This window comes from Gymnoscopelus braueri (genome assembly GCF_963280865.1).
Source record: "Gymnoscopelus braueri genome assembly, chromosome: 17".
NCBI classification, from domain to species: domain Eukaryota; kingdom Metazoa; phylum Chordata; class Actinopteri; order Myctophiformes; family Myctophidae; genus Gymnoscopelus; species Gymnoscopelus braueri.
Window position 1 is genome coordinate 39588576 of NC_137617.1, and position 26523 is coordinate 39615098.

At 40.4% G+C, this 26523-nt stretch overlaps 3 protein-coding genes across 5 annotated transcripts in view; 1 reads left to right on the forward strand and 2 right to left on the reverse strand.

Annotated features, from left to right (window-relative positions):
• entpd1 (ectonucleoside triphosphate diphosphohydrolase 1) overlaps positions 1 to 4633 on the forward strand; it is a 55133-nt gene extending 50500 nt beyond the window's left edge. For all 3 annotated transcript variants that reach the window (XM_080454609.1, XM_080454607.1, XM_080454608.1), the window contains exon 10: positions 4374 to 4633. In XM_080454609.1, coding sequence (XP_080310735.1) covers positions 4374 to 4580 — 207 coding nt within the window. In that variant the 3' untranslated portion in view covers positions 4581 to 4633. The remainder of the gene's footprint in view (positions 1 to 4373) is intronic.
• A 509-nt stretch (positions 4634 to 5142) lies between these two features.
• LOC308104236 (potassium channel subfamily K member 1-like) lies at positions 5143 to 17990 on the reverse strand. Its single transcript, XM_080454610.1, has 4 exons — positions 17772 to 17990; positions 16716 to 17048; positions 12732 to 13142; positions 5143 to 10127 (listed from the first exon to the last, which is right to left on the reverse strand). Exons 1-4 carry the CDS (start codon positions 17779 to 17781, stop codon positions 9826 to 9828), a joined length of 1056 nt encoding a protein of 351 aa, XP_080310736.1. The 5' UTR covers positions 17782 to 17990; the 3' UTR covers positions 5143 to 9825.
• Positions 17991 to 20497: 2507 nt separating this feature from the next.
• The window catches only part of LOC308104101 (thrombospondin-2-like), a 42877-nt gene continuing 36851 nt past the window's right edge, over positions 20498 to 26523 (reverse strand). Inside the window, exons 19-21 of the mRNA XM_080454396.1 lie at positions 24974 to 25071; positions 24593 to 24732; positions 20498 to 21481 (exon numbers count right to left, since the gene is read on the reverse strand). Coding sequence (XP_080310522.1) covers positions 21474 to 21481; positions 24593 to 24732; positions 24974 to 25071 — 246 coding nt within the window. The 3' untranslated portion in view covers positions 20498 to 21473. The remainder of the gene's footprint in view (positions 21482 to 24592; positions 24733 to 24973; positions 25072 to 26523) is intronic.

Here is a 26523-nt window from a genome sequence, read left to right on the forward strand (position 1 = left end):
ACATTTCGGCTATCCACCATCTGTCACCTTTCCCGGGGCATGGACAAATTCAATTGACTTTTATTTCTGAATGTGACTGTCCATGTTTTTAAAATGTATTTTGTGTGTTCCTATTTATAAAAATTCCAATAAAAAGATAAATATTCCAACATTTCAATTATTGATAATGATAATAAATAATGATATTTATTGTTATTATTATTATTATTATTATATACTTTTTTTTATTAAACTTTTTTACTTTATATACATTTTATACCAACGTACATGCATGTAGAATACTGGAGCGAGGTTGAGCGAGAGTAGAAACGTGATCAAATATTGACCTGTGGACACACAGGAGACGTCTCTGTAGGAACGTTCTCAGTCTCCAAGTGACCAAAACAAGTTGTCAAGAGACTGAAGCACAACTTTGATAATGTCCAGGCATGGTAAGCCATCTTAGGAAGAGAGCTAGCTGTCTGTTCTCTTGGGAGGAGTTCAATAAAACTATAAAAGTTTAGGAGACCTTCCACCATCTTGTCATTCTGTTTAGTCTTGCATAGCCAGACGATCGAATTGTCTGTCTACGCAAGGGTATTCTCTGTTTATGTCGTGTTAACACTCAATATTGAGCCAAGCTTATACTAAATAAATATTGTATCAATCTTTATTCTCAGCTGGCAATAAACTAGGATCAAATAGGATAAAACTAAATTAATATAATAGTATAATACTGCTCAGAATTCTACTGTCACTATAATGTCCAATAATATTTCCAGATGGATAACTGTAATAATATAATATTAAATTAGGATACGACTGGATACCAGACACTTTGATTACACTCTGGAGTTTATGAACAGACTTTTGATACATAGTACATGTAATGTACATATAATGCAGTGCCTTATTTGTTGTAATCAGAATAAAGTGTACCTTCAATATTAAGTGTCAGAACCAGCACAGGCTAGGTGGTTCAGTGGTGATGAGTGGCTTGCCTTCATAGATTCCTCTTTTTAAAAAAATTTAATTTCAGAGTTGGGAAGCTTCGAATGCTTATCATGAATTGATGTCAAAGTAACACACAAGTGCAGGCAGGGTTCCTTCAACATTAAGTAATTACAGTGGAGTGTACAGTAGTCAAAAATGCAAGCACTTACTGTAAGTGCACCTCAAGGCTGTGCTGATAATTATGAAGTGGTTTGAAATCCTGACAATCATATCATCAAATGGAATCACTCAACTCCTGCTGAGAACCTATCAACTCCTGATGAGAACCTATGTACCCCTAACCAGAATGGGGGGGGGGGGGTATTCCCCCTATGTAGTGAGGTGGGGGTCCCCTCTAGGTGGGCTATTTTATACTTGTAAAATGTGGAAATATAACATCCTTGATCCTTCTAAAATGTTGATGGCATGCCAAAATAGGGACGCAAGGTTGAAAGTGGCAAACCGGGGATCGTTCAAGGAGGAGGTTGCGATAAAATGATGTGACACTGACTGCAGTACATAATGGTGCGTTCACACAGGCAGATTAAATGATACATGCTACCATTCATTTTCAATGGAAACCAGCGACATGAAGATACAAAGATACATCCGACGTTTGTAGCTGTAGCGACAACGATATAAAGCTACAAATTCAAGATGAGCTGGGTTCAACTTCCAGATACAAAGCTACAACTGTAGCTCTGATGTTTGACGTTTGACGTCAACGACCGCGTTGAGCAACACAGATACAAAGCAACACAGCGACAAAGATGCAGTGTATTTTTGTATCTTTGTATCTTTTAATCTGCCCGTGTGAACGCACCATAAGGGTCATCACTTGATAGCCAACACAAGACACCTGTGTCCAACATTCCAGTGACTAGACTAGATAGACATCAGAGGAATTGTAGTCTCAAATGCAGTGTACAAGAGGCCATATTCAACATCAAGGGAGTTGTCCTAGACCTAGATCCTCTGTTTTTAAGATTTTGACACATTTTGAAAATAATGAGTACTTTTACTTTTGGTACATTAACTCTTTCAGTGCCATGCTTATTTATGGAATTTTGGTTCTGAGTGCCACAACCAAAATTAATTGTAAAAAAAAAAGTGCTTAGGAGCTGAGATACAGCCTTTTTCAGTAAAAAGTTAAACAAGAAGTGAATGGAGCAGCAAATCTTCAAATCATCATATCTTGGGTTCTGAACATGTTTTTCCAACAAAAAAAAAAAGACGTATTTGACGTATTGTGGCACACGGGGCGTTAGGCCTCATGACGTATTTGACGTATTGTGGCACTGAAAGAGTAAGTATATATTGATGCCAATACGTTTGTACTTTTGCTCAAGTCGATTTTTTAATGCAGGCACTTTTTGTTTAACTTTTTCAAATAAATATATTTATTGAGCATAAATAATATATCTTGCGCATGAATATTTATAAACATATTTGGCGTCAAGGCTCGGTCTCATTTCATTCATTCCCTGCAAGCATGAAATATTGATTTGCCAAATAGATCTTACAGGGAATGAAATAGATATAAATAAGGGAATCGTATAGAAACAGGTGGCTTTGGTGGTGGTGGGAGCACAAGAAAACTTCATAGAACAGAGTACAAAGCAGTAGCAGAGCAGCAGCAACATAGCAGAGCAGCAAGATGGCAGAGCAGCAGCAAGAAGAATGAGCAGTGAGCAGGGAGGTTTAAATGGCCCCGCCCCAATCAGATGGAGTGAGCAGCTGATCAGGAATTGGCTGGAGGCGTATTATTTAATGGTAATTGGATTCTACCAAGCCCCTCCCTACCTGCCTTACGATGGGCTCAATGAAAAAACAAGAAAACAAGGACTCCACCCCCAGAGTGGGAGCCTTGTCACATTCTAATACAGCCCAAAACCCTAACATTTTAACTGGTCTGGTGGCGTGCCTCGTAGTGCTGCACGATTCTTGCTCAAATGTGAATCACGATTTTCCTCCATAAGAATTGAGATCACGATTCTCACACGATTCTCACACAATTCTCTTGTAAATATAAAAATATTAAGCAAAAAAAAAAATCGTCAATCGTCATAATTTAAAATCGAGATTGTATAGGTGTCTGAATCGAGATCACGATCTTTTTTCGATTAATTGTACTGCACTAGTGCCTCGTTGAGCATTGAACTGTCGATCTCAACCCCCCATGATCAAATCTCTTTTTCCGACAACCGCAGACCTTTTGCAGATAAAGTATAGTTTTGGACCGCGACGGAGGCGCCCCGTCTCAAGCGAACTTGAGCCACGAGAGGCACCGCCGAAGCCAAAGCGAGCGAGTCGTCCTGCCGAACGTTGCGAAGTTTGCTTGAGCCGACTCAGCGCCGCCCGAGTTATGTACCGAAAGGCACAGAATCGTAAATCATGTTTTGGGGTGAGCATTTGCCCCAACTGCCACTCAAAGTGACTACTGGCCAATCAGAGTGCGTCTTTTCCGGGACTTGTCAGAATCTAGTTGTATAAAACTATCACGCAAACTAGCTCTGCAGGCTTCGCATCATTCATTTTGAATACATGACACTTTACTTTTTGTTTTACTTTTACCATTGTTGTAATAATGCTACTTGTACTTACAGTAAGTAAAAGATCAGCGTTGTAGCTCCTCTCACAACATTGATGACACAGGTCGGGTTTTTTATAAACGGGCATTTATTGCTTCAGGCATTCTCCTCATCCCTCAGTCATGCCGTGAGAACTATATGTTCACAAAAAATAATAAGCACACAATCAACAACTTCCACAGTACATAACATACATAGACCAAAGCATACATAAATGAAAATACAATGACATGTAGAAATGCTAACTGCACAGGTTAAGTGTGTCCATCAAACGCAACGGCAACATCACAGCGAGATCAAAAAACAGAATACCTCGTTGGACGCTTGTTGTGGAAAAGAGGTTCTTCGTTCTTTTGTTGCTTAAAGTCCTTAGAATGTCCTTTTGACCAACTGTCCTTGGTTTCAGACGTCTTTAATAACTTTAGCAGCGCAATATCACATTAAACTGCAAGTTTCCAGAGCTTAGTCAACAGGTTTGTTTGCACCACCTGTCAGTAATGACATGCAATTCATGCATCAATCAATAATGGTCCAGTGCGGTGTGTGCTACTGACAGACAGGGAACTTTGTTCCGCCCCACATCATGTTTAAACATTTCTAACCTTACATGAAATCAACTATGAACCAATTATTTATTTAAATCAAGAAATTAGGAATTATACCTTATAAACTTAATGACCATTAATTTTCTGTATTTTAGCATTTTTTTATATTTTTATTGTTTGTATTTTAATAACGGCACTTACAAGCGTGCTTCTATCCAACCACTGGTGTTAAAACTCTACACATTTCTCCTTCGTGTGTCTTTAGATCCGAGGCAGCGACGCGGGCTGGACACTGGGCTACATGCTGAACCTGACCAACATGATCCCGGCGGAGGCACCGGACGCGCCGCCCCTGCCGTACGCCAGCTACGTGTCCGTGGTCACCCTGATGTCACTGCTCATCTTCCTGGTCTTCGTCATCAGCATGCGTCCCTTCTGGCCCCGCTGCTCCAAACAGCCGAACATCATATAAACACAAAAGCATGGAACAGAACGGAATGGTCTGCACCAGTGGTTCTCAAACTTTTTTTTGAGAGCGTACAAATGGAACCAAATGGACACGACAGTCGTGTACATTTGGTTCCATTTGTACGCTCTCAGAGTTACAGACCTGTAACGGGTCCATTTGGAACCCCCTCCTCAAGGAACCCTGATAGGGTCCCCTGGACCCCACTTTAAAGGAGTAGTTCACCCACAAAATGACTTATTTCCTATCAATTACACACCCCATGAAGCCTTGCATTTGTGGAGATTTTGTTGTTTTTGTCGCATTCCTGAGCCAATCATTTGATGACAGGGTCATCGGTCAGTAGGAGGAGACTCAATTGCGTTGGTCATCAAATTATTGGCTTAGGAATACGACAAAAACAAAAATATCTATGAATTCAAGACTTCATGGGGTGTGTAATTGATAGAAAACAAGTGTTTTTTTTGGGTCGAACCACCGGTCGGTCTGCAGGATGGGGCCAGTGTGCAATGTGACTCAGTGTATATGTACAGATGTGTGCGTGCATGAACGTGTGTGTATGTGTGTCTGTGAGTGTGTGTGTGAGTTTGTTAGGGCTGGGCGACATGGACAAAATCAAATATCACAATATGATTTACCAAATACCTCGATGTCGATATTGTGACGATAATATAAATCTTTTTAGTTTTTTCCAAAAATGTTCAAAAATAGCAGATCAACAAGCTCACAATGCGTTGTGTGACGCATTTTGAGATTGATGATCGGTGCTACTTTTAGCTATTGCTGAAAATGTTTGACCACTTTTGAAAGTATAATACAGCTTAACCACTTAAACCCACAGTTGACTGTGGAGTCCCCCAGGGCTGTATGCTAGGTCGTCTTCTCCCCCCCCCCCCCCCTCCCTCAACACCAAATCTCTTCAGCCAAAAAATAGCCGATCTACAAGCTCACAACGTGTCGAATGTTTGCCCCACAGAATAAGAGCCGCTAGAGGGTTCATGTGGTTAAGTGGTTAAAAGCAGGAAAAGACAACACTTATAGCGGAAGTGTCCACAGAGAGAACGCCTTATGAGCGCTTTGGATATATCATGTCCATAGAGCACCGAAGTCAGACGTAATTTATGCATCCTACCTGGGTTACGTTTTTATTCTGAATTCCCATAGACGTGTTTAATATCGTGTCATATAAGAACTGTGTTCCAAAAATAAATGACCACGGTGGTTTGACTCATATGGGTTTGAAGCATCAACTGACGGTGAGAAAACGCTATTGTCACCACCGCCAAATTAATTACATTTTCGCCAGGAACAGATAGTGCTGTCATGATTACAAATTTAACTGACGATTATGTCATAATTGTGACAGACGATTATTTATGTAATAATTGTGACAGGCCTAGAAACAGACTGTATCGACTGTATCAAATGTGAGTGACTGACTATCGTAAACGATACAGAGCCACCTCCCTGACAACAGTGCCAGGACAATTTGTATATTATTGGACCACAATTCTTATACGAGACGATTCTAAAGACGACCCAATGTTATTCTCGATGGAGAAACTACTCCTGTGACCCAGGGGATGAGCGAGTGACGTCTTCGGTACTCTATAGCGCTTCACATGCAATGTTTATTAACACCCCGACAACGTTCAAACCAATCAGCCATTGCTGTGCTAGCTTGAATGTCCTGATCTATGCTATTAGCACAAATAGCTTAGCTGAAACGATGTAAACATGGACTCTCTCATGGTTGTGGTAACGATCCAACGTAAAGGTCGTCAATAACTGGGTCGTCAGACACAGCCAGGAGGATCAAAAGAGCAGCACTCCTTATCCAAAAGTTGAACTATATTGTCCGCTTGAAGCGCCCAGGGCTCGGGCAACGCGGAAGAGTCTTTACCATAGAAATGCATGGCAGGCGTGGCGCTGCCAACTCAGAAGGCTCTCTTTGTGGACACGAGCCCTTTATGCCATATATCACAATATTACGATATCCAAAAATCCCAAACGATATCTACTCTCATATCATATCAATATAATATCAATATATATTGTCTAGCCCTAGTATTAGTGTGTAAAGAACTTTGTGGGATAGTGTGTGACATGGGTGCATGTATGTGTGCATGTGCATGTACTGTACAGTATGTGTGTGTGACACTGTGTGTGTGCGTGCGTGTTTGTGTGTGCGTGTGTGCACCCTCTTGTGTCTATGCGTGTGTGTATACTGTGTCTTGAAATGATGTGAATATGCTGTTAATAAAATACTCTTGTTTATATAAAGATGCTTTGAATGGTTGGTAGCATTGTTTGCGCTGAAAGCAAACGTGGTTATGAATTGATCGGGTTATGCAAGGTCAAGACTCCAGGATTTATTTACATTTGTTCAGGGAAATGCATTACCTAATAGTAATCTTGCAACGTGCAATGTTTACACACACTTCAAAGATTATGAAACAATCGTTTGTACTGTTCTTTGTTGCATACTGGCCTTGGAAAAAAAAGACACCTGCCTACACTTTCAAACATTGTCTCTGATAACACAGATTGTCATATCTCTGGCCAAAATAGATTTTCTCAGGGTTTTTTGAAGCAGATTTACGAGGCTGATAAACCTGCTTTCACGGATTCAGTGGTTTACTATGCTATGACCCACAGGCGTTCACAGAGGGGGCTTTCACAGGGAGGCCAATTGGAAAATGACATTAAAAATTAACCCATTAAGACCTGAGGCCGATTCTACGAATGCCTTCGAAATTAGTAGCTCTCAAACATTTTTCTAAAACTTTCAAAAATGTTCAAAAATAGCAGATGTACAAGCTCGCAGCGAGGCACGAAGTGACGTGCTGTGAGCTTGTTTATCTGCAATTTTTAGTTTATCTGCTATTTCCCGCTTTTAATGGGTTAATAAGATTATTGTGCCAGTTTCCCTATTTTGGGCACGAGATTATTGTCCAAAATGTTCATAAATAGCATGTGTAACAGTTTACAATGCATCACGATGCAGTGGGGTATTTTTAAAGCCATGTTGCATCTGCATGCAGCCGCAGGCTATGGCTTTGGCATGGAAAAGTGTCAGAGGAACCTCTAATATAACCTCAAAACAAGGTTGAGGTTTTTCATTGTCATTCTCTGACTGAATTCCTTCACTAAAAAGAGTCTTCTTAGGAAAATCAGTGTGTGTTTATTTCCGCTAAACACTCCTCATAAATATATCTGTGGGATAAATAAAACGAAACAAAACAACAATGAAAGTGCTGCCCTCTAGTGGCCGGAGAGGTCATACAATACAGTCAAGGGGCTTATGGATGCAGAAGCCAATCTCTGGTATAAATCAAAACCAGGAAACAAAGAGTAAAACAACCTGGTTTTTTTTGGCCATTATTTGCCACCCCTTGGAATCCAATCCACACGCACATTTAGACGACGAGGAGCCTGCAGGCCTATTTCCATCTCAGGCACTTTGCAAGGCCGATGCTGGCCAAGAGGGACATTTTCCTATGCAAAATGCCCTTGTAGATAACGGCACAGGAAGTCTTCGCGGGCAAAAGGAGAACACTGTGCCACTTTGGGATACAGTTTTTGTATGATGACGTTGTTGTCCAGGATGTGCCGAGTCCTGGGGGTTTCCCTCCGTTTGGGGCCGCAGCCCTTCCTCTTCTACTGTATGTGATGCAGATTACGGGTCTGATTATGGACAGGGGGGAGTGGAGGAGGAACCGGAGAAAGCCGGTTAATCAGCGCCATCCAGAGAGAGAGAGAGAGAGCCTGCGGGCGGTGGCCCCTTTCACTGCAATGTCTGTTAGTGTTGGCACAGGTGGGGGAGGCAAAGTGCTCTTTAAAGGGCCTCTAGGTGACTCAGTGGATTGCTGGCCTGTGCTGATGCGTAGACACATAAAAGCCGGGTTATGTTTTCTCGTGCACCGGTGTCGCGCACCAAAAATAGCCAATCTACAAGCTCACAACACGTCGCGCTGCGACGTGTTGTGAGCTTGTAGATCGGCTATTTTTGGGGGGCACAACATAAATGGTAAATGGTGCATTTATATAGCGCTTTTATCCAAAGCGCTTTACATAGATTGTGCATTACATTCACCCACACGTTCACACACTGATGGTAGAGGAAACCATGCAAGGCACCAACCTACTCATCGGAGGACATCAAGGACACTTCGACACTTAACTCTGGGGGAGCCCAGGGTTGATCTGGGAACCTCGCGGTTGCCATCTGGCCACTCTATACCGGCCACTCAACCCCTGAGCCACTGCCGCCCCTCCTAGCACATGCATGCTCAAACATACACACAAACATGTAGGCCAAATCTAGAATAGTTCTCTACCAGTGTTGGTCAGTAACTAGTTATTAAATAATACATTGCTGTAAATATAAATGTATTTCCCCAGTACCTTAGTAACTTTGAGGTAATAAGTTACAATGAACATGATTTGTTCTTGACTGAGATCGACTATATTAAGTCAATCATTTATACTTCTAGTAGGAGGTTGCAATGTGAAAAAAATAACAGATCTATAAGCTATCAACGTGTTGCGATGCGACACATTGTTAGCTTGTAGACCTGTGCTTATTGAGCATGCGCCCTCTGGCAAACATTATGACGTAACGTGTACATTGAAAAGTAATAAGTAACTAGTAACTTATTACTGTTCCTTAGTAACTTGACGAAACACTGTTCTCTACTCGGCAGACATCAGAACAGTCCCTCTGACCAGTATATGTCCATCACACACACACACACACACACACACACACACACACACACACAAACGCTGTGAACTAGGGATGTTAACAATTCATCTATAATCAATTGATTACCGTTGAGAATTTACTCTATAAAATGTATCGATTTTCAATAAAAAAAATTTGGGGGGGGGGGCTGGTGAAAGTTACAGATATGGTGTGTGTGACATCAAACGTGAGCTTACCATAATCACAGTAATCCTTAATCATATTCCATCATATTCAAGTTATTTTGTAGAGAAATGAGACAGAGAGCACTGCAGAGGGGAGGTGTGTGTGTCTGTGTCCAGCTGATGCTTGTTGACCTCGTTAATGTTATATACATCAAGGCAATTATGTTTCTGCACTCATTTTAGGTTTCGGACAAGAATTTTCCTTTTGGCCCTTAAAAAACACCGCTTATCAATTAATCGGTTAATCGATCGATATGGTTATCAACGATCAATTAATGAATTAATCGATCATTTGCATCCCAACTGTGAACCACTGATCTCAGCTCAGTTTGCCATTGGCCGTAGCATCAGCCGGCGTGTACGGCACAGAGGCGAAGGCTTTGTTGCTGTCCTGCCGCAGGGAGGCGGCCTGCTGGGACACGGACGAGATGACCGGCGTGTGGTCGGGGGACTCGTCGTGGTCGGCCACGTGCTCGTGATCCACGATGGTGGCGGTCTCGGAGTCCAGCTCCCTGGTGGTCTTCTCCCGGTAGAACCTCCGCCGGAGGCTCTTCATCTGAGGCAGCTCGCAGCAGGTCTCCAGCACCACCAACATGAACACCAGGCCCACCAGGAGGTAGACTGCATGGGGAGGATGAGGAGGAGAGGATATGGAATGAAGAACAGTACAGTTTGGATAAGAGAGACAACTCGACTAACAGTCAGAGGAGGAGAGGATATCCAATGAAGCTGTCACGTGTATGTCATTTTACTTGGCGATTAATTGTCGCTCAAATAATTGCGAATAACAATTTAATAGTGTTTCTGTCGTTGAACATTATGAATAAAAAATAAAATTCTGTTTGGCTTTTAGGCTTCGTAAACAAAAGGTGCACAGGGCAGAGATGACAAATAACACATATGTAATTACTTTATTCTTAAAAAATAAACATTAATAGTGGAAATGTTATATATAAAAATATTTAGTTTAATAAAATATATATGGTCATTCATTTTTAACATGGAAATGATTATGACGATTATACATAAGATCATTGCGATTTTCTCAAATAATTGCAATGAGGCGATTATGTAATAATTGTGACAGGCCTACACTCAGCTCAATATAATATTATCAAAGTCATGGGGCCCTATTTAGATGATCTATGGCACATGGTAGCACATGGTCTAAAGCTGTGCCAACTCCAATTTTGTTAGTTATACACGGCGCAAAATGCAGTAGTTAAAGTACCGCACAAAGGAGTAAAGGGCTTGCATTTAGTTTCTGAATGAGTGTTTTGGGCATAACATAAAATGAGAACAATCAGAGAGTGGTCTCCCATTCCCTTTACGAGCTAGGCTGCTGCTCCATCATAGTGCATTGTTATTTAAATGGAAGTATTGGCAAGTTGGAGGAGACACTAACGATTTTCTGCTCAGGAAATGGATCTGTTGATGTACGATCTGTTAAACGTTCATTAGTAAACCAGAGGTGAATCATCCTCCGTGACCATGGTCAGTATCATGTCAGTATCATGGTCAGTATCATGTCAGTATCATGTCAGTATTATGGTCAGTATTATGGTCAGTATCATGGTCAGTATCATGTCAGTATCATGATTCATGTCAGTATTATGGTCAGTAAGTATCATGGTCAGTATCATGGTCAGTATCATGGACAGTATCATGTCAGTATCATGTCAGTATCACAGTCAGTATCATGGTCAGCGTCATGGTCAGTATCATGGTCAGTATCATGGACAGTATCATGTCAGTATCACAGTCAGTATCATGGTCAGTGTCATGGTCAGTATCATGTCAGTATCACGGTAAGTATCATGGTCAGTGTCATGGTCAGTATCATGGTCAGTGTCATGGTCAGTATCATGGACAGTATCATGTCAGTATCACAGTCAGTATCATGGTCAGTGTCATGGTCAGTATCATGTCAGTATCACAGTCAGTATCATGGTCAGTGTCATGGTCAGTATCATGGTCAGTATCATGGACAGTATCATGTCAGTATCATGGACAGTATCATGTCAGTATCACAGTCAGTATCATGGTCAGTGTCATGGTCAGTATCATGTCAGTATCACAGTCAGTATCATGGTCAGTGTAATGGTCAGTATCATGGTCAGTATCATGGACAGTATCATGTCAGTATCACAGTCAGTATCATGGTCAGTGTCATGGTCAGTATCATGTCAGTATCACGGTAAGTATCATGGTCAGTGTCATGGTCAGTATCATTGTCAGTATCACGGTCAGTATGATGGTCAGTATCATGGTCAGTATGATGGTCAGTATCATGGTCACAGACACAATCACTGACACCATTTCTTATGTTTTATCCCGATTAAGCGATGTCATCAGCGTGAACATTCAATCTGGATGGAATTTGATTTCAAGCAGTGTGAACTTTTTGAGAACCTGTCTATATAGGTCAATCTATGATCTTTAAATAGCAGGGAAGCACTGCACTGGGGGACTATGCTAGACTTTAGAACAGGTCAGAGCTGTTCTAACTTCTAATGCACAATCACTTTCTGGCTTTCCTCACTCCACCCAAGATTGCTATCTTGGTTGCCAGACCACACCTCATTTTAAGATCAACACGCCCATGGGCCGACTGGTGAGCGCAGCCAAGTAAATTTGGTTACATTGATTTTGATTATCATAATATTGTAATATAGCTTCAATAGTATCTTTCCCTGGTCTTAACCACTTAAAACGCATATGGTTGAGCGGAGTCCCTCAGGGCTCTACATTAGTGTATTTTCTGCATAATGTTATTGTGGTGAAAGCTTTGGCGGAAAATAGCAGATTGATATTATGATGATAATATAGTATGTGTATATACATATATATACATATATTTATATATATATATATATATATATGTATATATATATATACATATATTTATATATATATATATATATATATATATATATATATATATATATATATATATATATATATATATATATATATATATATACACACACACACGCTCTCACACACACACACACACACACACACACACACACACACACACACACACACACACACACACACACACACACACACACACACATATATATATATATATTAATATTATATTTTGCCAATATCGCACAGCCTAAATCCCTGTGCAAGAAGTCTGTTTGAACAACATCAACAAATACGCTCAGTGAACAATCGTGAACACACAACATGTTTGTTGTAGCAACGGTCGCTCACCTGTGATGCCCAGTCTGTAGAGCAGCCTGTGGGGGTTGGCCTCCCTGCTGTGTGTCTCTCCGGGGACGTAGTCCCCCAGGCCGATGGTGGTCAGCGAGATGAAGCAGAAGTACAGGGCCTCCAGGAAGCTCCAGTCCTTCTCCCAGGTCATGAAGACCCCGGCGGGGATGAAGAGGAAGAACGTGGCCATGACGGCGGTCAGGCAGGCGGCGTGGATGGCGGCGAAGCTGGCCCGGGTCATCATGTAGCCCCACCGACGGTGGAGGTAGGACACGGGACGTCGAGTCACGTGCCGCAGGATCCTCTGCACCACGGCGGAGAGGAAGAGGAGGGTCATGGGGATGCCCAGGAGCGTGTAGATGATGCAGAAGGCCTTCCCGCCGTCGGAGAGGGGCACGGTGTGGCCGTAACCTACACATGAAACATACACAGCACAATGTCAGAGGACGTCAGATTAAATTACTTCATCAAATAAAGAAGAGTCAACGACCAAATAGGGGGAGCACTTTTATTTTGAACTCTATTACTGTAATGTTTTTATTATCAGGCACTTGACGAAGGACTGACCTAATTAATGATCTGTTACTCTGATGTTCTAGTTGGAGAAAAAGAGCGGGAAAGAATATGAACTTGAACATGGGTTAGTTTTTGTGCCTCTGTATCTTGCCTTTCCAGTTTTTTTTCTCTTTTTTCCCTGTTTTTACTGATGTATATTTTGTGTCAATGTTTTGTTGCCCGTTCTTTTTGTTTTATTTTTGTCGCTGTTTTTTTTTTGTTGTCCCGATGTTGTATTTTGTGTTGTCTCTGTAGTCGACATGACTGCATCACTGTGGTGTCCACATGAAAAAATAAAGTATAAAAAAATGATTACTGTTCCCATTGTAGAATAGAATAGAAAAGAAGAAAAAAAACATCAATAAAATACACAACAATAAAGAAAATCGCCAAAGTGGATCAAATCACAAAAAAAGCCAAAGCTTATTTCCATTGTGGTCCACTCCAACACTAACTGTACGTTATACACAAAAAGTCAATTCTCACACCCACTCTTCACCTCTTTACCTCTTTATACTACTACCGCTCTAAAAGAACACTTACATGTGGCTGCAATTCGAAACTGGCCCCTGTAAAAGTCAAAGCCTCCCCCCCCCCCTCCCTCACACTGTTCATATTACATATTTTTGTTTTTGTTTTCAAACTGTTTATATGATGTTTTGCATAGTTGTGTACACTATAGTGTAATAGTGTATAGTGTCTGTCATTAATGTTTCGATGAATTGAGTACAAAGAACCCAGGCAATTCCAGGTAATCCATAACATGAAAGTTAGGGATTGCAGCTTTAAATACAGCCCATAATGACATGATAGTCCACACTCCACAGCTGTGTTGGACACACACACACACACACACACACACACACACACGCACACACGCACACGCGCACACACACACACACACACACACACACACACACACACACACACACACACACACACACACACACACACACACACGTGCACGGAGATAGACATGCACACACATACACACACACACACAAACTCACCAAAACAACTCACCCATTCAAAGTGAAGCATATTGGATTACTGAACTAGAGACTCTCACACTGTTGGGAATTATCTAAGACCTGGATCTCAGGGTCTTCCTGTACAAACCCAGCCCACTGGCCTGGCAAATCCCTAAATAGAGTTTTAATGAATGACCTGGGTGATGAAATTCTTTCACCTCTTGTTGTTTTGTGGGATTGTAAAGTTGGTCTATGCCTTGCCCCTGATTATCCTGATTGATTTAAACCCTCCCTGCATGACACAAAAAAAAAGTTTTGGTACATATATTACACATATTACATGTACACATATTTTGACAATGTGTACATGGTTGCCATGGGTGTCAAATTGGTAGGCAAGGTGTGGATGGAAGCTGCCATATCTTTGCTCGCTGGTCACTGTTCAAATTTGCTTGTTCAAATACATTTCATATCTAAGTTGTCTCCAGGGTTAGGGCCAGTTGGTGTTTTTGAAGTTAGTAAAAGTGACTTCACTTTCACGCCATTTCTTCGTTGATATTATTATATCATTATTATGTATTTATTATTATTTCCTTCCTTTTTTTTTTACCTCTACAAAATGGTTTGGTCATCACTGAATTTGTGTATGCGTTTTGGATAATTCTTGTTTAAATTATGATGCAGTTTCTCATATGACACTGTCATACCCTATTACCCCAGGCCCTATGTTATTGTTGATCTTAAGTGTTTCCTGTCCATTGATGTTTGAGGCTATCAGGTGACCTGGCCACACCTCAGCTTTGTGCTGATACCACTGTGGTTGAATCAATAGCACCCCATGGAGCATTTCAATATTGTAGACTTTTTAACCAGAAAAGCGTAAGGGGATGTTTAAATTGTTTTATTTTGTGCTGTTTTCAGTACAATAAAGAAAACATGTATAAGTGACCCCATGCTGACTTTTCTATGTGTTCCTTACATAACTAGTAGCCTACAGTTATGTAAAGAACAGGTAGAACAGCTGTTGTGATATATAGCCCTGGTAATCCGGATCTAAGACTGTAAATCTAGATCAGTGTGTCATCACAACAATCCAATGTAGCTTCGGGGGGAGAAAGAAAGAAGGAAAGAAAGAAAGAAAGAAAGAAAGAAAGAAAGAAAGAAAGAAAGAAAGAAAACAGCACAAAGTCAAACGGATTTCTGATCTGGAAACAAAACATGGGATTTCCAAATCCAGTCTTTTTGAAAGGACAACTGGGCCTAAACGTTGATCTGTTGGTGATAATAACCACCTTTGGCCAATGTTGACATTAGCAGTCTTAATTATAGTAAGCAAGGCAAGTTTATTTCCTGCAGCACATTTCAACAACAAGGCAATTCAATGTGCTTTACACATAACAACAAGAAAAGGAAACACAAAATAAAATGACACTAGTAGCCCACTGAGCATGTTTCGGGCTATTAGACGTCTAAAATACGTCTAAACCGGGTTATAACTGGTCCAACAGTGAAAGTATTTTCAACGTCTAGGCCAAGACCGTTGAAACGTCATTTCAAGGGTTAAATATAGACAGACTATATATAGATGCTTAGAAAACAACTAATCAACGTTCGTTGAAAAAATCACTGTTCGACCAGTTATAACCCGGTTTTAGACAGACGTCTAATAGCCGACTATGGCTCACTGGACGCCTACACAGTAAGTACATGTATTCAAGTAGCCTATTGTACTTAAGTACAATTTTGAGGTATTTTTTTACTTAACTGGAGTATTTCCAATTTTTAATACTTTTACTTCTACTCCACTACACCTCAGAGACAAATATTATACTTTACATTACAGTCATTTAGCAGACGCTTTTATCCAAAGCGACTTACAATAAGTGCATTCAACATAGGTAGGGAACGAAAACTACTAATCACCAGAAGTGTTTAGTGCATTATCTGCAAAAACAAGCAACCAAGAGTATACCTAGCGCTAAGGTAAAAGTGCAATATATCAGCTACCTATTTCCTTAAACAGATGAGACAAAATAGCTAAATCAAATGAGCATGAGCTAAAACAAATAAGTGAATCGACTAAACAAGATCCAATAAACAATACAGCAATAGAAAACAAGCGTTCGTACAACTACTTTTACTCCACTTTGAGGCATTGTGTTCAAAACGGAGCACTCCTGCAAACTTAGCCATTCTTAGCCAATCAGGATGGAATATGAAAAATCTGATCGACCCGTTTCGTTTAATGACTATAGAGATACTGTGTACCGATTTGCGTGATGTTTGGACAAAATCTGTACGAGCACTGTAATTGGCATCCAGGGAGTGTGTGTGCACAATTTCGCTACGATCAAGTCAACAGTGCCGGAGATTAGCTGTCCATAGAGCATAGACGGACGGACGGACAGGGTGCAAAACATAGCCTTTCGGTCTGGCGGAGACAATAACAATAACTCACCTGTGGTGGTCAGCACAGTGCTGGTGAAGAACAAGGACGACACAAAGTCCCAGTTGGCGTGTTCGGTCTCGTTGCCCAGCACAGACACTCCATAGTTGCTGGCCTCCAGGGCGCGGGCCAGCAGCTCGTCCAGCCGCTCGTCCGACACGCAGCCGTTGTCCTCCAGGAAGTCCCGGCGCGCGGCGTCCAGCTCCGCGCGGAGCTCCAGCTCGTAGGGCAGCTCCAGGGAGGAGAAGACCCCGGCGCCCACCAGCAGGTACAGCACGTAGACCAGGACCAGGAGCGCGAAGCTCAGCGCGCTACGGTGCCGCTCCACGAGCAGAGCACACAGACCTGGCAACCCAAAAGTGTTGTTGTCATGGTTTTGAGAGAGAAACAAGCAAGCAAGGTCTATGAAAACAAGCCCAAAAGAGGAGCCTTCGCCCTCACATTTTGTTTTATAATGCAATTTGAATGGGAGCTGGGTCATGGGTGTCCTGGTCGACTTGGAAGGATTTGAAATCCTTACATAATACATTGGCTATTTGAAAATAGCCGATCTACAAGCTCACAACGCGTTGTGAGCTTGTAGATCTGCTATTTTCCCCAAAAAATCTTGAAAACAATTTGACATTTTTAACAACACAAATCTTGTATGGGGGGTCCTTGAGATAACATGTTTTCAGATGGGGGGGACTTGAAAATGTTTAAGAAACACTGGTTCAAACAACTTTAGGAAACAATTACCCAAATAAGCAACTACACTTTAGAAACAAGCCCAAATAAACAACTACACTTTAGAAACAAGCCCAAATAAACAACTACACTATAGAAACAAGCCCAAATAAACAACTACACTATAGAAACAAACCCAAATAAACAACTAGTACACTTTAGAAACAAGCCCAAATAAACAACTAGTACACTTTAGAAACAAGCCCAAATAAACAACTAGTACACTTTAGAAACAAGCCCAAAAAAACGCAAACCGCAACTATACCAATAATTTACAAGCAACTTTACAGAAAAACGAAAAGCCCAAAGTAGCTTATAATAAGTGAACATGGCAACACTGACCTTCACGCATCCCTCCGAGTCCGATGTCTGTGATCTTCTGAAATCCTTTTCTCTCTCTATGTCTGTAAATATGATCTCTGAAGAGCTTCTCTGATCATATAATTCACTCAGTGATGTGATGTATGTTGTAGTTTGTTTGTTATTTCCTTGAAGTGACTCTTCCAGTAGGAGTTGTCGGCGTTTTGTCTTCCATATTCTCCTCTCTTCTCTTCCTCATTCCTCTCGCTCGGGTGCGAGTAGGGAATGGATGAGTCACCTGGGCAGACAGGTAGACTGTGTGTGTGAGAGAGAGAGACATAGACAGAGAGAGAGAGAGAGAGAGAGAGAGAGAGAGAGAGAGAGAGAGAGAGAGAGAGAGAGAGAGAGAGAGAGAGAGAGAGAGAGAGAGACACACACACACACGCACACGCACACGCACACGCACACGCACACGCACACGCACACACACACACACACACACACACACACACACACACACACACACACACACACACACACACACACACACACACACACACACACACACACACACACACATTAATCTCCACGCCCAACCAGTTTAACAGGTTTTGTTTAGACTCATGACAAAGGATTTATTTACCAAAAACAAGGCTTTGTTTCCTCTCAGAATGAAAAGCTTGAGCCAGCCTGTAATATATCTATATCTATATCTATATCTATATCTATATCTATATCTCTATATCTATCTATCTATCTATCTATCTATCTATCTATCTATCTATCTATCTATCTATCTATCTATCTATCTATATATATATATATATATATATATATATATATATATATATATATATATATATATATATATATATATATATATATATATATATATATATACTCTATTATAAAAAATAAAACACAAATACACTCTTTTTATTTATTTATGAATGTTTCTATAAACCCACACAAACACTCATCAACACTGGTCCATATAGCTGTCCATGTAGCCATGCTGCCACCAGAGAGAGACAGAGGATAACCAGTCTGCTTGTTTAACTCCATCGAGGGCCAGTAATCCTTGTGTCATTTTGTAACAGTACTGTAAGTGGTGGGAAGGAACTAAGTACATTTACTCAAGTAGGCCTATACCTATGTACTTAAAGGACGACTTCACCCATTTTCAACCGATCTTCATAATAATTGGTCCACACTAATGCTCATGATAAAAGTCACACCCAGTGTGAAGTGAGCGTGAGTTATTAATTTTAATTTCATCATGCATCTTGGTAGCCAATCACAGCACGTCCTGCGAAGTGACGTGCTTACATTTTTTACATTATTATTAATTTCATCATGCGTCTCGCTAGCCAATCACAGCGCGTCTGCAAAGTTTGAAGTTAATTTCATCATGTGTCTCGCTAGCCAATCACAGCACCTCCTGCAAAGCTTATCCTATGGGCGTGTTTTCCACAGCATGGCCTCACAGCGAAAGACAATTTTTCACGACGGAAAGAAAAACTTTCACCACGGATGGGTCCTAAACCCTCTTATAGGAGCGGTTGCATCGCTCAAAAATGGTACCATTCTTTCCCACTCTGTCTGTGTCTCATAGGAGCACTGTGGACACTTCAGAAACCCGCCTACCACCTACCAGTGACATCATCATTAGGCAGACTTCTTTTTTTTTTTTCAAACAAGATTTCAAATCACTTATTTAGATTTGTATTAAGGCGAGCAGGTTATGCAAGAACAATGGCTGGCTCCATTATAGCATGCTAACTTTCCAGGAATAGAAAGCCTGCAGTATCTATTGCCTTGTATTCCCCATCTATGATGTCACTGGTAGGCAGCTTTCTGAACCGTCCACAGCCCTCCTCTGAGACACAGACGAGGTAGACAAAAATGGTGCCATATTATGATCATTAGTGAGGACCAATTATATGAAGATAAGTTGAAAACGGGTGAAGTCGTCCTTTAAGTACACTTCTGAGGTACTTTATATAATTATAAGCTACTCCTATACATCTCAGATGCAACTATTGTACTTTTTACTGCTCTACAATTATTTGACAGTTTTAGGGCTTTTAATTGTAACAGAGTATTTCTATGGGGGTATTATTGGTAGGCAGTAGTGTAAAGTACATTACTCAAGTACTGTACCTCAGCACAATTTTGAGGTACTTTTACTTTACAGGAGTACTTCTAATTTTCAGTACTTTTACTTCTACTCAACTAATCACAGAGGCAAATATTGTACTTTTACTCCACTACAATTATTTGAAAACTTTAGTTACTAGTTACTTTGTAGATTTAGATTATTATTACAAGACATACATTACCCACTTCAGCCCTATATACATTTCGGCCATTTGAAAATAGCAGATCTACAAGCTCACAACGCGTCGTGATGCGACACGTTGTGATCTGCTATTTGTGATCTGCTATTTTCAAATGATTTTATACATTTTGAAAACATGAAATGGAAGATCCCTGCATAAAGAGTGCTTTTACTTTTGGTACCTTGAGTACATTTTGATGCCAATACTTTTGTATTTTTACTCAAGTAAATTCTGAATACCGGACTTGTACTTGTAACAGAGTATTTCTGCATTGCAGTATTGATACTTTTACTTAAGTAAAACATTTTAGTACTTTTTCCACCACTGTTGGTAGGCTATACTTTTACTTAAGTAAAACAATCTGAAGATTCTTCCACCACTGATAATAACCTATAACAAACACCACCACACACACATATATTTTTGTCTCTTAGGTCTTTACTGTCAAATGTTCACAGTCCAATGTTTTCATTTCAATCATCTTGTCATATTCACCTTCCTCTGTTTAACTTTGAAAAGTTGTGCAATAAATAAATATTTACAACCCTTAAAAAAAGAAGAAAAAACAGCAGCAACAATGATTAGAGAGTTGACTACAAACAAAAACAAATGTGCTGAAAGTGATATATTTTGGTTAAAACATGTTTTTTAAAATTGTTTATTGCTGAGAGTGTTTGTTCAGTAACAGGAGTCTCCAAATCAATCCAGCTCTTTAATAACAGACAATACTTTTTCAGGTGGGTTTGCCAATTTCATCCCAGTCCAGAGAGAGAACTATTTTATAGTGTTCCAATTCCAATTTTGTCTGCTTATAATTATAATGTTGTTTGTTTTGTTTCATCACTTCCAATTTTCACTTGTTTATCCTGTATCTTGTATGGGTTGGTATCCCGACCTGCACATTTATTTTCTGTTTACTAGAACTGGGAGACCCCCTGTTACTGAACAAACACTGACTGGCTTGATTACTAAGGGAATATAGAGCTATTTAACACTTCTTTTAACAACAAAATCACTTACAGCACCATTAAAATCATAAATCAAAGGGAAAAGTTATTGTTTGCAGCCAGAGACACAGCCCTGCTATTGGTATAGTAGTAAAAAGCAGATAAAAAAAAAAAGAAAACTGTAGAATGGTTGTTAGCAGTTAAATACTGGAGGTTTTGTAAACATACTGTGTAGATAGTCGTTAGCGGTTAATTATTGGTATGACAAAAGATCTGGGTGGGAAACCACTTGATCTTCACTCTTTGTCTCTCTCTCTCCCCCTGTGTCAGTCAGTGTCTCTCTCTCTCTCTCTCTCTCTCAGTGTTCTTTCAAGTTCTAGTTTCTCTCCAGTCTTCTCCCCTTGGATCGTCGACAGGCCATCATGGAAACTACTCTCCTGGCGAGAAGCATAATCTCAGTCATCTGGAAAAACAGAACAAGAGAAGAGGGAGAAAAAAAAACGTGTAGCCGTTATAGTCGTCACATTTTACGCTCCAGCTGCTCTCACAGGTGGAACTGTGTCGACAGCATGCGAGGCTGGCTCTTTATGCACTTAACCCTTTGAGACCGGGAACGCATCTGTGTCATTTTAAGATTTTCTTTGGCTATTCAAAAATAGCAGATATACAAGCTCATAGCGTGGCACCGAGTGCCGCGCTATGAGCTTGTAGATCTGCTATTCTTTTTTAAATCGTGAAAATGTGTGCAAATCTTTTAATATATATTATTTTTTTAAAGCGAACATTTGTAACTAAAATCTTTGCTTCTGGGGATTCTACAAACAGAATCAGTTTTCTGAAAAACTTATGTTGCCATAAGTGGCTATCAAACTTTTCCATGTCAAGGACCACCAATGTATTTGTATTTGTAAAAAATATATAATCCAAGATTTTGCAACTAATTTTCAAGATTCTTCAAAAATAGCAGATCTACAGTACAAGCTCATAGCGCGGCACTCGGTGCCATGCTATGAGCTTGTAGATCTGCTATTTTTGAATAGCCCAAAGACATCTAAAAATGACACACAGATGCGTTCCCTGTCTAAATGGGTTAACATAGCAACAGTGAAATACTGCATGTACACAACAGTCAGGTCAGCGGAGGAAAGTAACTCATCTCAGAGGAAAACGTTGTACTTTTTTACTCCACTATACAGTTATTTGACAGCTTTAATACTAGTTACTTTGCAGATTTAGATAGTTAACCCACTAAAACCCATGTATACGTTTGTGATCGCAGTCCCTCAGGGCTCTGTGCTAGGGCCTTTTCTGTTTTCACCCTATACATTAAAGGACGACTTCACCCATTTTTCAACCTATCTTCATATAATTGGTCCTCAAGACTCCTCGCTAATGCTCATGATAAAATGGTTTTTAAAAAATCGACTCGTTCTCTGTCTCATATGAGGACTGTGGACACTTCAGACACCCGCCTACCAGTGACATCATCGTTATGCAGGTTTTTCAGTATGAGAAAGCCTGCAGTTTCTATTAGCTTGGATTCCCCATCGATGATGTCACTGGTAGGCGGGTTTCTGAGGTGTCCGCAGTCCTCCTACGAGAAATGGGTGCCATATTATAATGAGCATTAGTGAGGACCAATTATATGAAGATAGGTTGAAAATGGGTGAAGTCGTCCTTTAAATAGCAACTAGTTTGTTGACCTGGCATCCTATACTGTAGTTGTGAAAAAACGTTTAGCCAAAGTCAAACCATATCTCCCCCCTAAACAACTGGAAATGGCAATTCATGCATTCATATCCTCGCGACTGGACTACTGAAACTCATTATACACAGGCATTGAGCGGTCCTCATTTAGGCGCTTGCAGCTGGTTCAAAACGCAGCTGCTCGCCTCCTTACGTGCACTAAGACAGTGGTTCTCAAACTTGTTCATGTCAAGGACCCCCAAAATGACACTTATTAGCCCGCAGACCCATTTAAAAAGATAAGCCAGGGACCCCCATAAGACAAGATTTTTACGGCTCTAGCAGTGATTCTCAACCATTTTAATTTCAAGGACCCCCAGTTTGACATGCATTATAGGCTACGGACCCCCATTTAATGGCATTTATATCTCTGGGACCCCAATTCATATTGTAAAATCAATGTTAATTTAACTCTGAGAGTGTACAAATGGAACCAAATGGACCCGTTAGGGTCCATTTGGTTCCATTTGTACACTCTCAGAGTTACAGACCCATGAGTGTCCATTTGGTTCCTGTCCATCATTTAGCTGGGGACCCCCTGGAACCCCCTCAAGTACCCCTGGGGGTCCCCGGACCCCACTTTGAGAACCAATGCACTAAGAAACGCGACGCATCACCCCTATTTTAGCTGCACTTCATTGGCTCCCTGTCAAGTTTAGAATGAATTTTAAGATGCTTTCATTTGTTTATAAATGTCTACACGGGCTGGCCCCCGCATATCTATCTGGACTTTTGGAAGATTATACTCCAGCCAGAGCACTGAGGTCTGCCAACCAGCTGCTCTGGACTGTTCTCACAGCTATAGGCTAAGAAGCAGGGGAGATCGAGCCTTTGCTGTTGCAACTTGCAGCCCCTACGCTAATAGCCTGCCCTTAGCCCTTTAACCCATTGATACCTGGAACGCATCTGTGTCACTTTAGATTTCTTTGGCTATTCAAAAATAGCAGATATGCAAGCTCATAGCGCGGCACCGAGTGCCGCGCTATGAGCTTGTAGATCTGCTATTTTTGAAAAATCGAGGAAAAAAAATTGGGTTTTTCTTTCCAAAAATTGTTAGGATTTAGAAGACATTTCTAGAATCTTCTCAGGTCTTAATGGGTTAAGGCCGGGAAGGGAACGCATCTGTTTTGTCATTTTAAGATTTCTTTAAATTGCAGATCTACAAGCTCGTAGCACGGCACTCTGTGCCACGCTATGAGCTTGTAGATCTGCTATCTACAAGCAGACACAGATTCTTTCCCGATCTAAATGGGTTAACCATCAGAAGTGCCCAGTCCATTGAGGCGTTTAAGTCCCTTCTCAAGAATCATTTCTATTCATTGGCCTTTGATTACACCCGATTTCATTCTACATACTTTTATTTCAATTGTGTTTTTTGATACTATGTGGATGCATGCATAATGTTTTGTTGATGAATTGTGTTTTGATTGGTGCACATGCATAAGGTTTTGTTGATGCTTTGATTTTACTGTGTACAGCACTTTGGTCAATCTCGATTGTTTTAAATGTGCTCTATAAATAAAGCTTGATTTGATTTGATTTGATAGTTTGTATAGTTTCAATGTACAGATTATAATTTTTTTGATATTATACTGTTTAGACTTATGATAGGTTTTTGGTTTACCTATGATCCTATAGATTACGATTTCTATGCATTTGATGTATTACCTCGTGTTTACCTTGCTTACTGTAAATCGCGTCTGCTAAATGCCCAAATTGTGCATTGTAAGTATATTTTGATGCCAATACATTTTGTACTCAAGTAACATTTTTAATACATGACTTTTAATCGTAATTCTACATTGCAGTACTGCTACTTGTACTTCACCTCTGCACTCGTATCTTAGATCTGAGAAGAGCACGTGCTCCTGGGAGAAGACGAACAGCCCCAGTCTGCCTCCGGCCAGGGTGTGGTCGTACACCGGCCCCGAGTCCGACAGGATGTCTCTGCCCTCGTATATGACCACCCTGTGGAGGGGACAGAGAACACACGTTAACACCAATGGCTCCCGAGGACGGGATTGAGACTATATTTGATGAAATGGCGAGGTCATTCAGGCTTGTAAAAATTTTTTTTTATCTTTGTTTAACTTTTTTATTTAATTTGTTTTATTAAGAAATTGAGGGGGGTAGGGGGGGGGGGGAGTATCAAAAGCAGAGGCATGGAATCCCCCCATCCCGCCAACAAATCCAAACTGGATCACAGTACCTCATGAATCCCGTCTTGGGTCTGTGGATGAGGTGCATCCGATAGGCAGTGAAGGCCTTCCAGCCTATCCTGTTGGGGTCATGCCACAGCGTTTTCACCTGACAGACAGACAGACAGACAGACAGACAGACAGACAGACAGACAGACAGACAGACAGACAGACAGACAGACAGACAGACAGACAGACGCACTCACACACACACACACACACACACACACGCACACGCACACGCACACGCACACGCACACGCACACGCACACGCACACACACACACACACACACGATAGGGTTATTAAAGTGAACTAAAACAAAGACTAAAACATTCAAGAAACTAAAATTAAAAAAAAAATAACTGCATTTATTTACACATCATAATAGCCTATCTGATGCCATGCATTCTTTCATCCTACCCTTTTCAGCTTCTACAGTATAAAGAACTAACTAAACAGAAATCGAACATCAAACTGAAAAACGAAATAAAAACTAAAAATTTATATTTATATACATATATAAATATTGTAAAACTATACTAACATACGCACACACACAGCAGGGTGGACCCAATTATCTCTGTTCAAAGTGATAGGGGCTACAACAACGGTGCATCATTTATTTAAGGCATGAGAATTCAATTACCCAGTGCCTTACAGAATAAACAGTGTGGTGGTCTCACGATTCAGCCAAGTATGAGGTTCATATGAGGAATTTCCTTTGTTCTGTGCAAAGCCAGTCCAACATGATTCAATTAGCTCAGGACCATCGCCAATGCGAACAGACACAAACACAACTCGCATACAGGACGCAATTATTTTATCCAGTGTGGTTGTGAACATGTTATTATTTTCATTCGTTTTTTATCTTGATGAGTCCTTTTTTACATGATTTTAAAGCAGCACTACTGTATGTAACATTACTCTTCTACCCTGGATTTGAACCCGGTTTCCTGCTCAAGAGATGACATTTTTACCATTGCGCTAATAGAGCCGGCCTGCTTAATCAGGGGATAAATTGAATCTTGAGCATAATGGTCAAAATTGGTATTCAATAGAAGAGCAGGGAGACAAAATACAACCACCCCAATTGTATACGTTATACTGTATTAACATACTCTACCATACAGATTGTATACAGTACGTTATACTGTATTAACATACTCTACCTTACAGATTGTATACAGTACGTTTACTGCATTAACATACTCTACCATACAGATTGTATACAGTACGTTATATTGTATTAACATACTCTACCATACAGATTGTATACAGTATGTTATATTGTATTAACATACTCTACCATACAGATTGTATACAGTATGTTATACTTTATTAACATACTCTACCATAGAGATTGGACAAAATTACATTTTATTAATTTAAAAAAGAGTTAGTGAGGCTTTAATATGAGTGATTATATTTGAGTTACAATTATTATTTACAATTTTGGCATTTCGTAGATGATTTTATGCAAAGTTCGAGATCGGCGTAAGTGGCATGAATTGAACAGTAACTACTAGTTGGGTGTGGCTAACCTGGTAAAATAAAGGTTA

What these genes read in the sequence shown, in the direction of transcription:
- LOC308104236 (XM_080454610.1), bottom strand. An exon ending in CACTGTGCTGACCACCACAG is followed by an intron (nt 13,143 to 16,715) that starts GTGAGTTATTGT and finishes TTTCATGTGTAG; the next exon opens with GTTACGGCCACACCGTGCCC. An exon ending in CTACAGACTGGGCATCACAG is followed by an intron (nt 10,128 to 12,731) that starts GTGAGCGACCGT and finishes CTCCCCATGCAG; the next exon opens with TCTACCTCCTGGTGGGCCTG.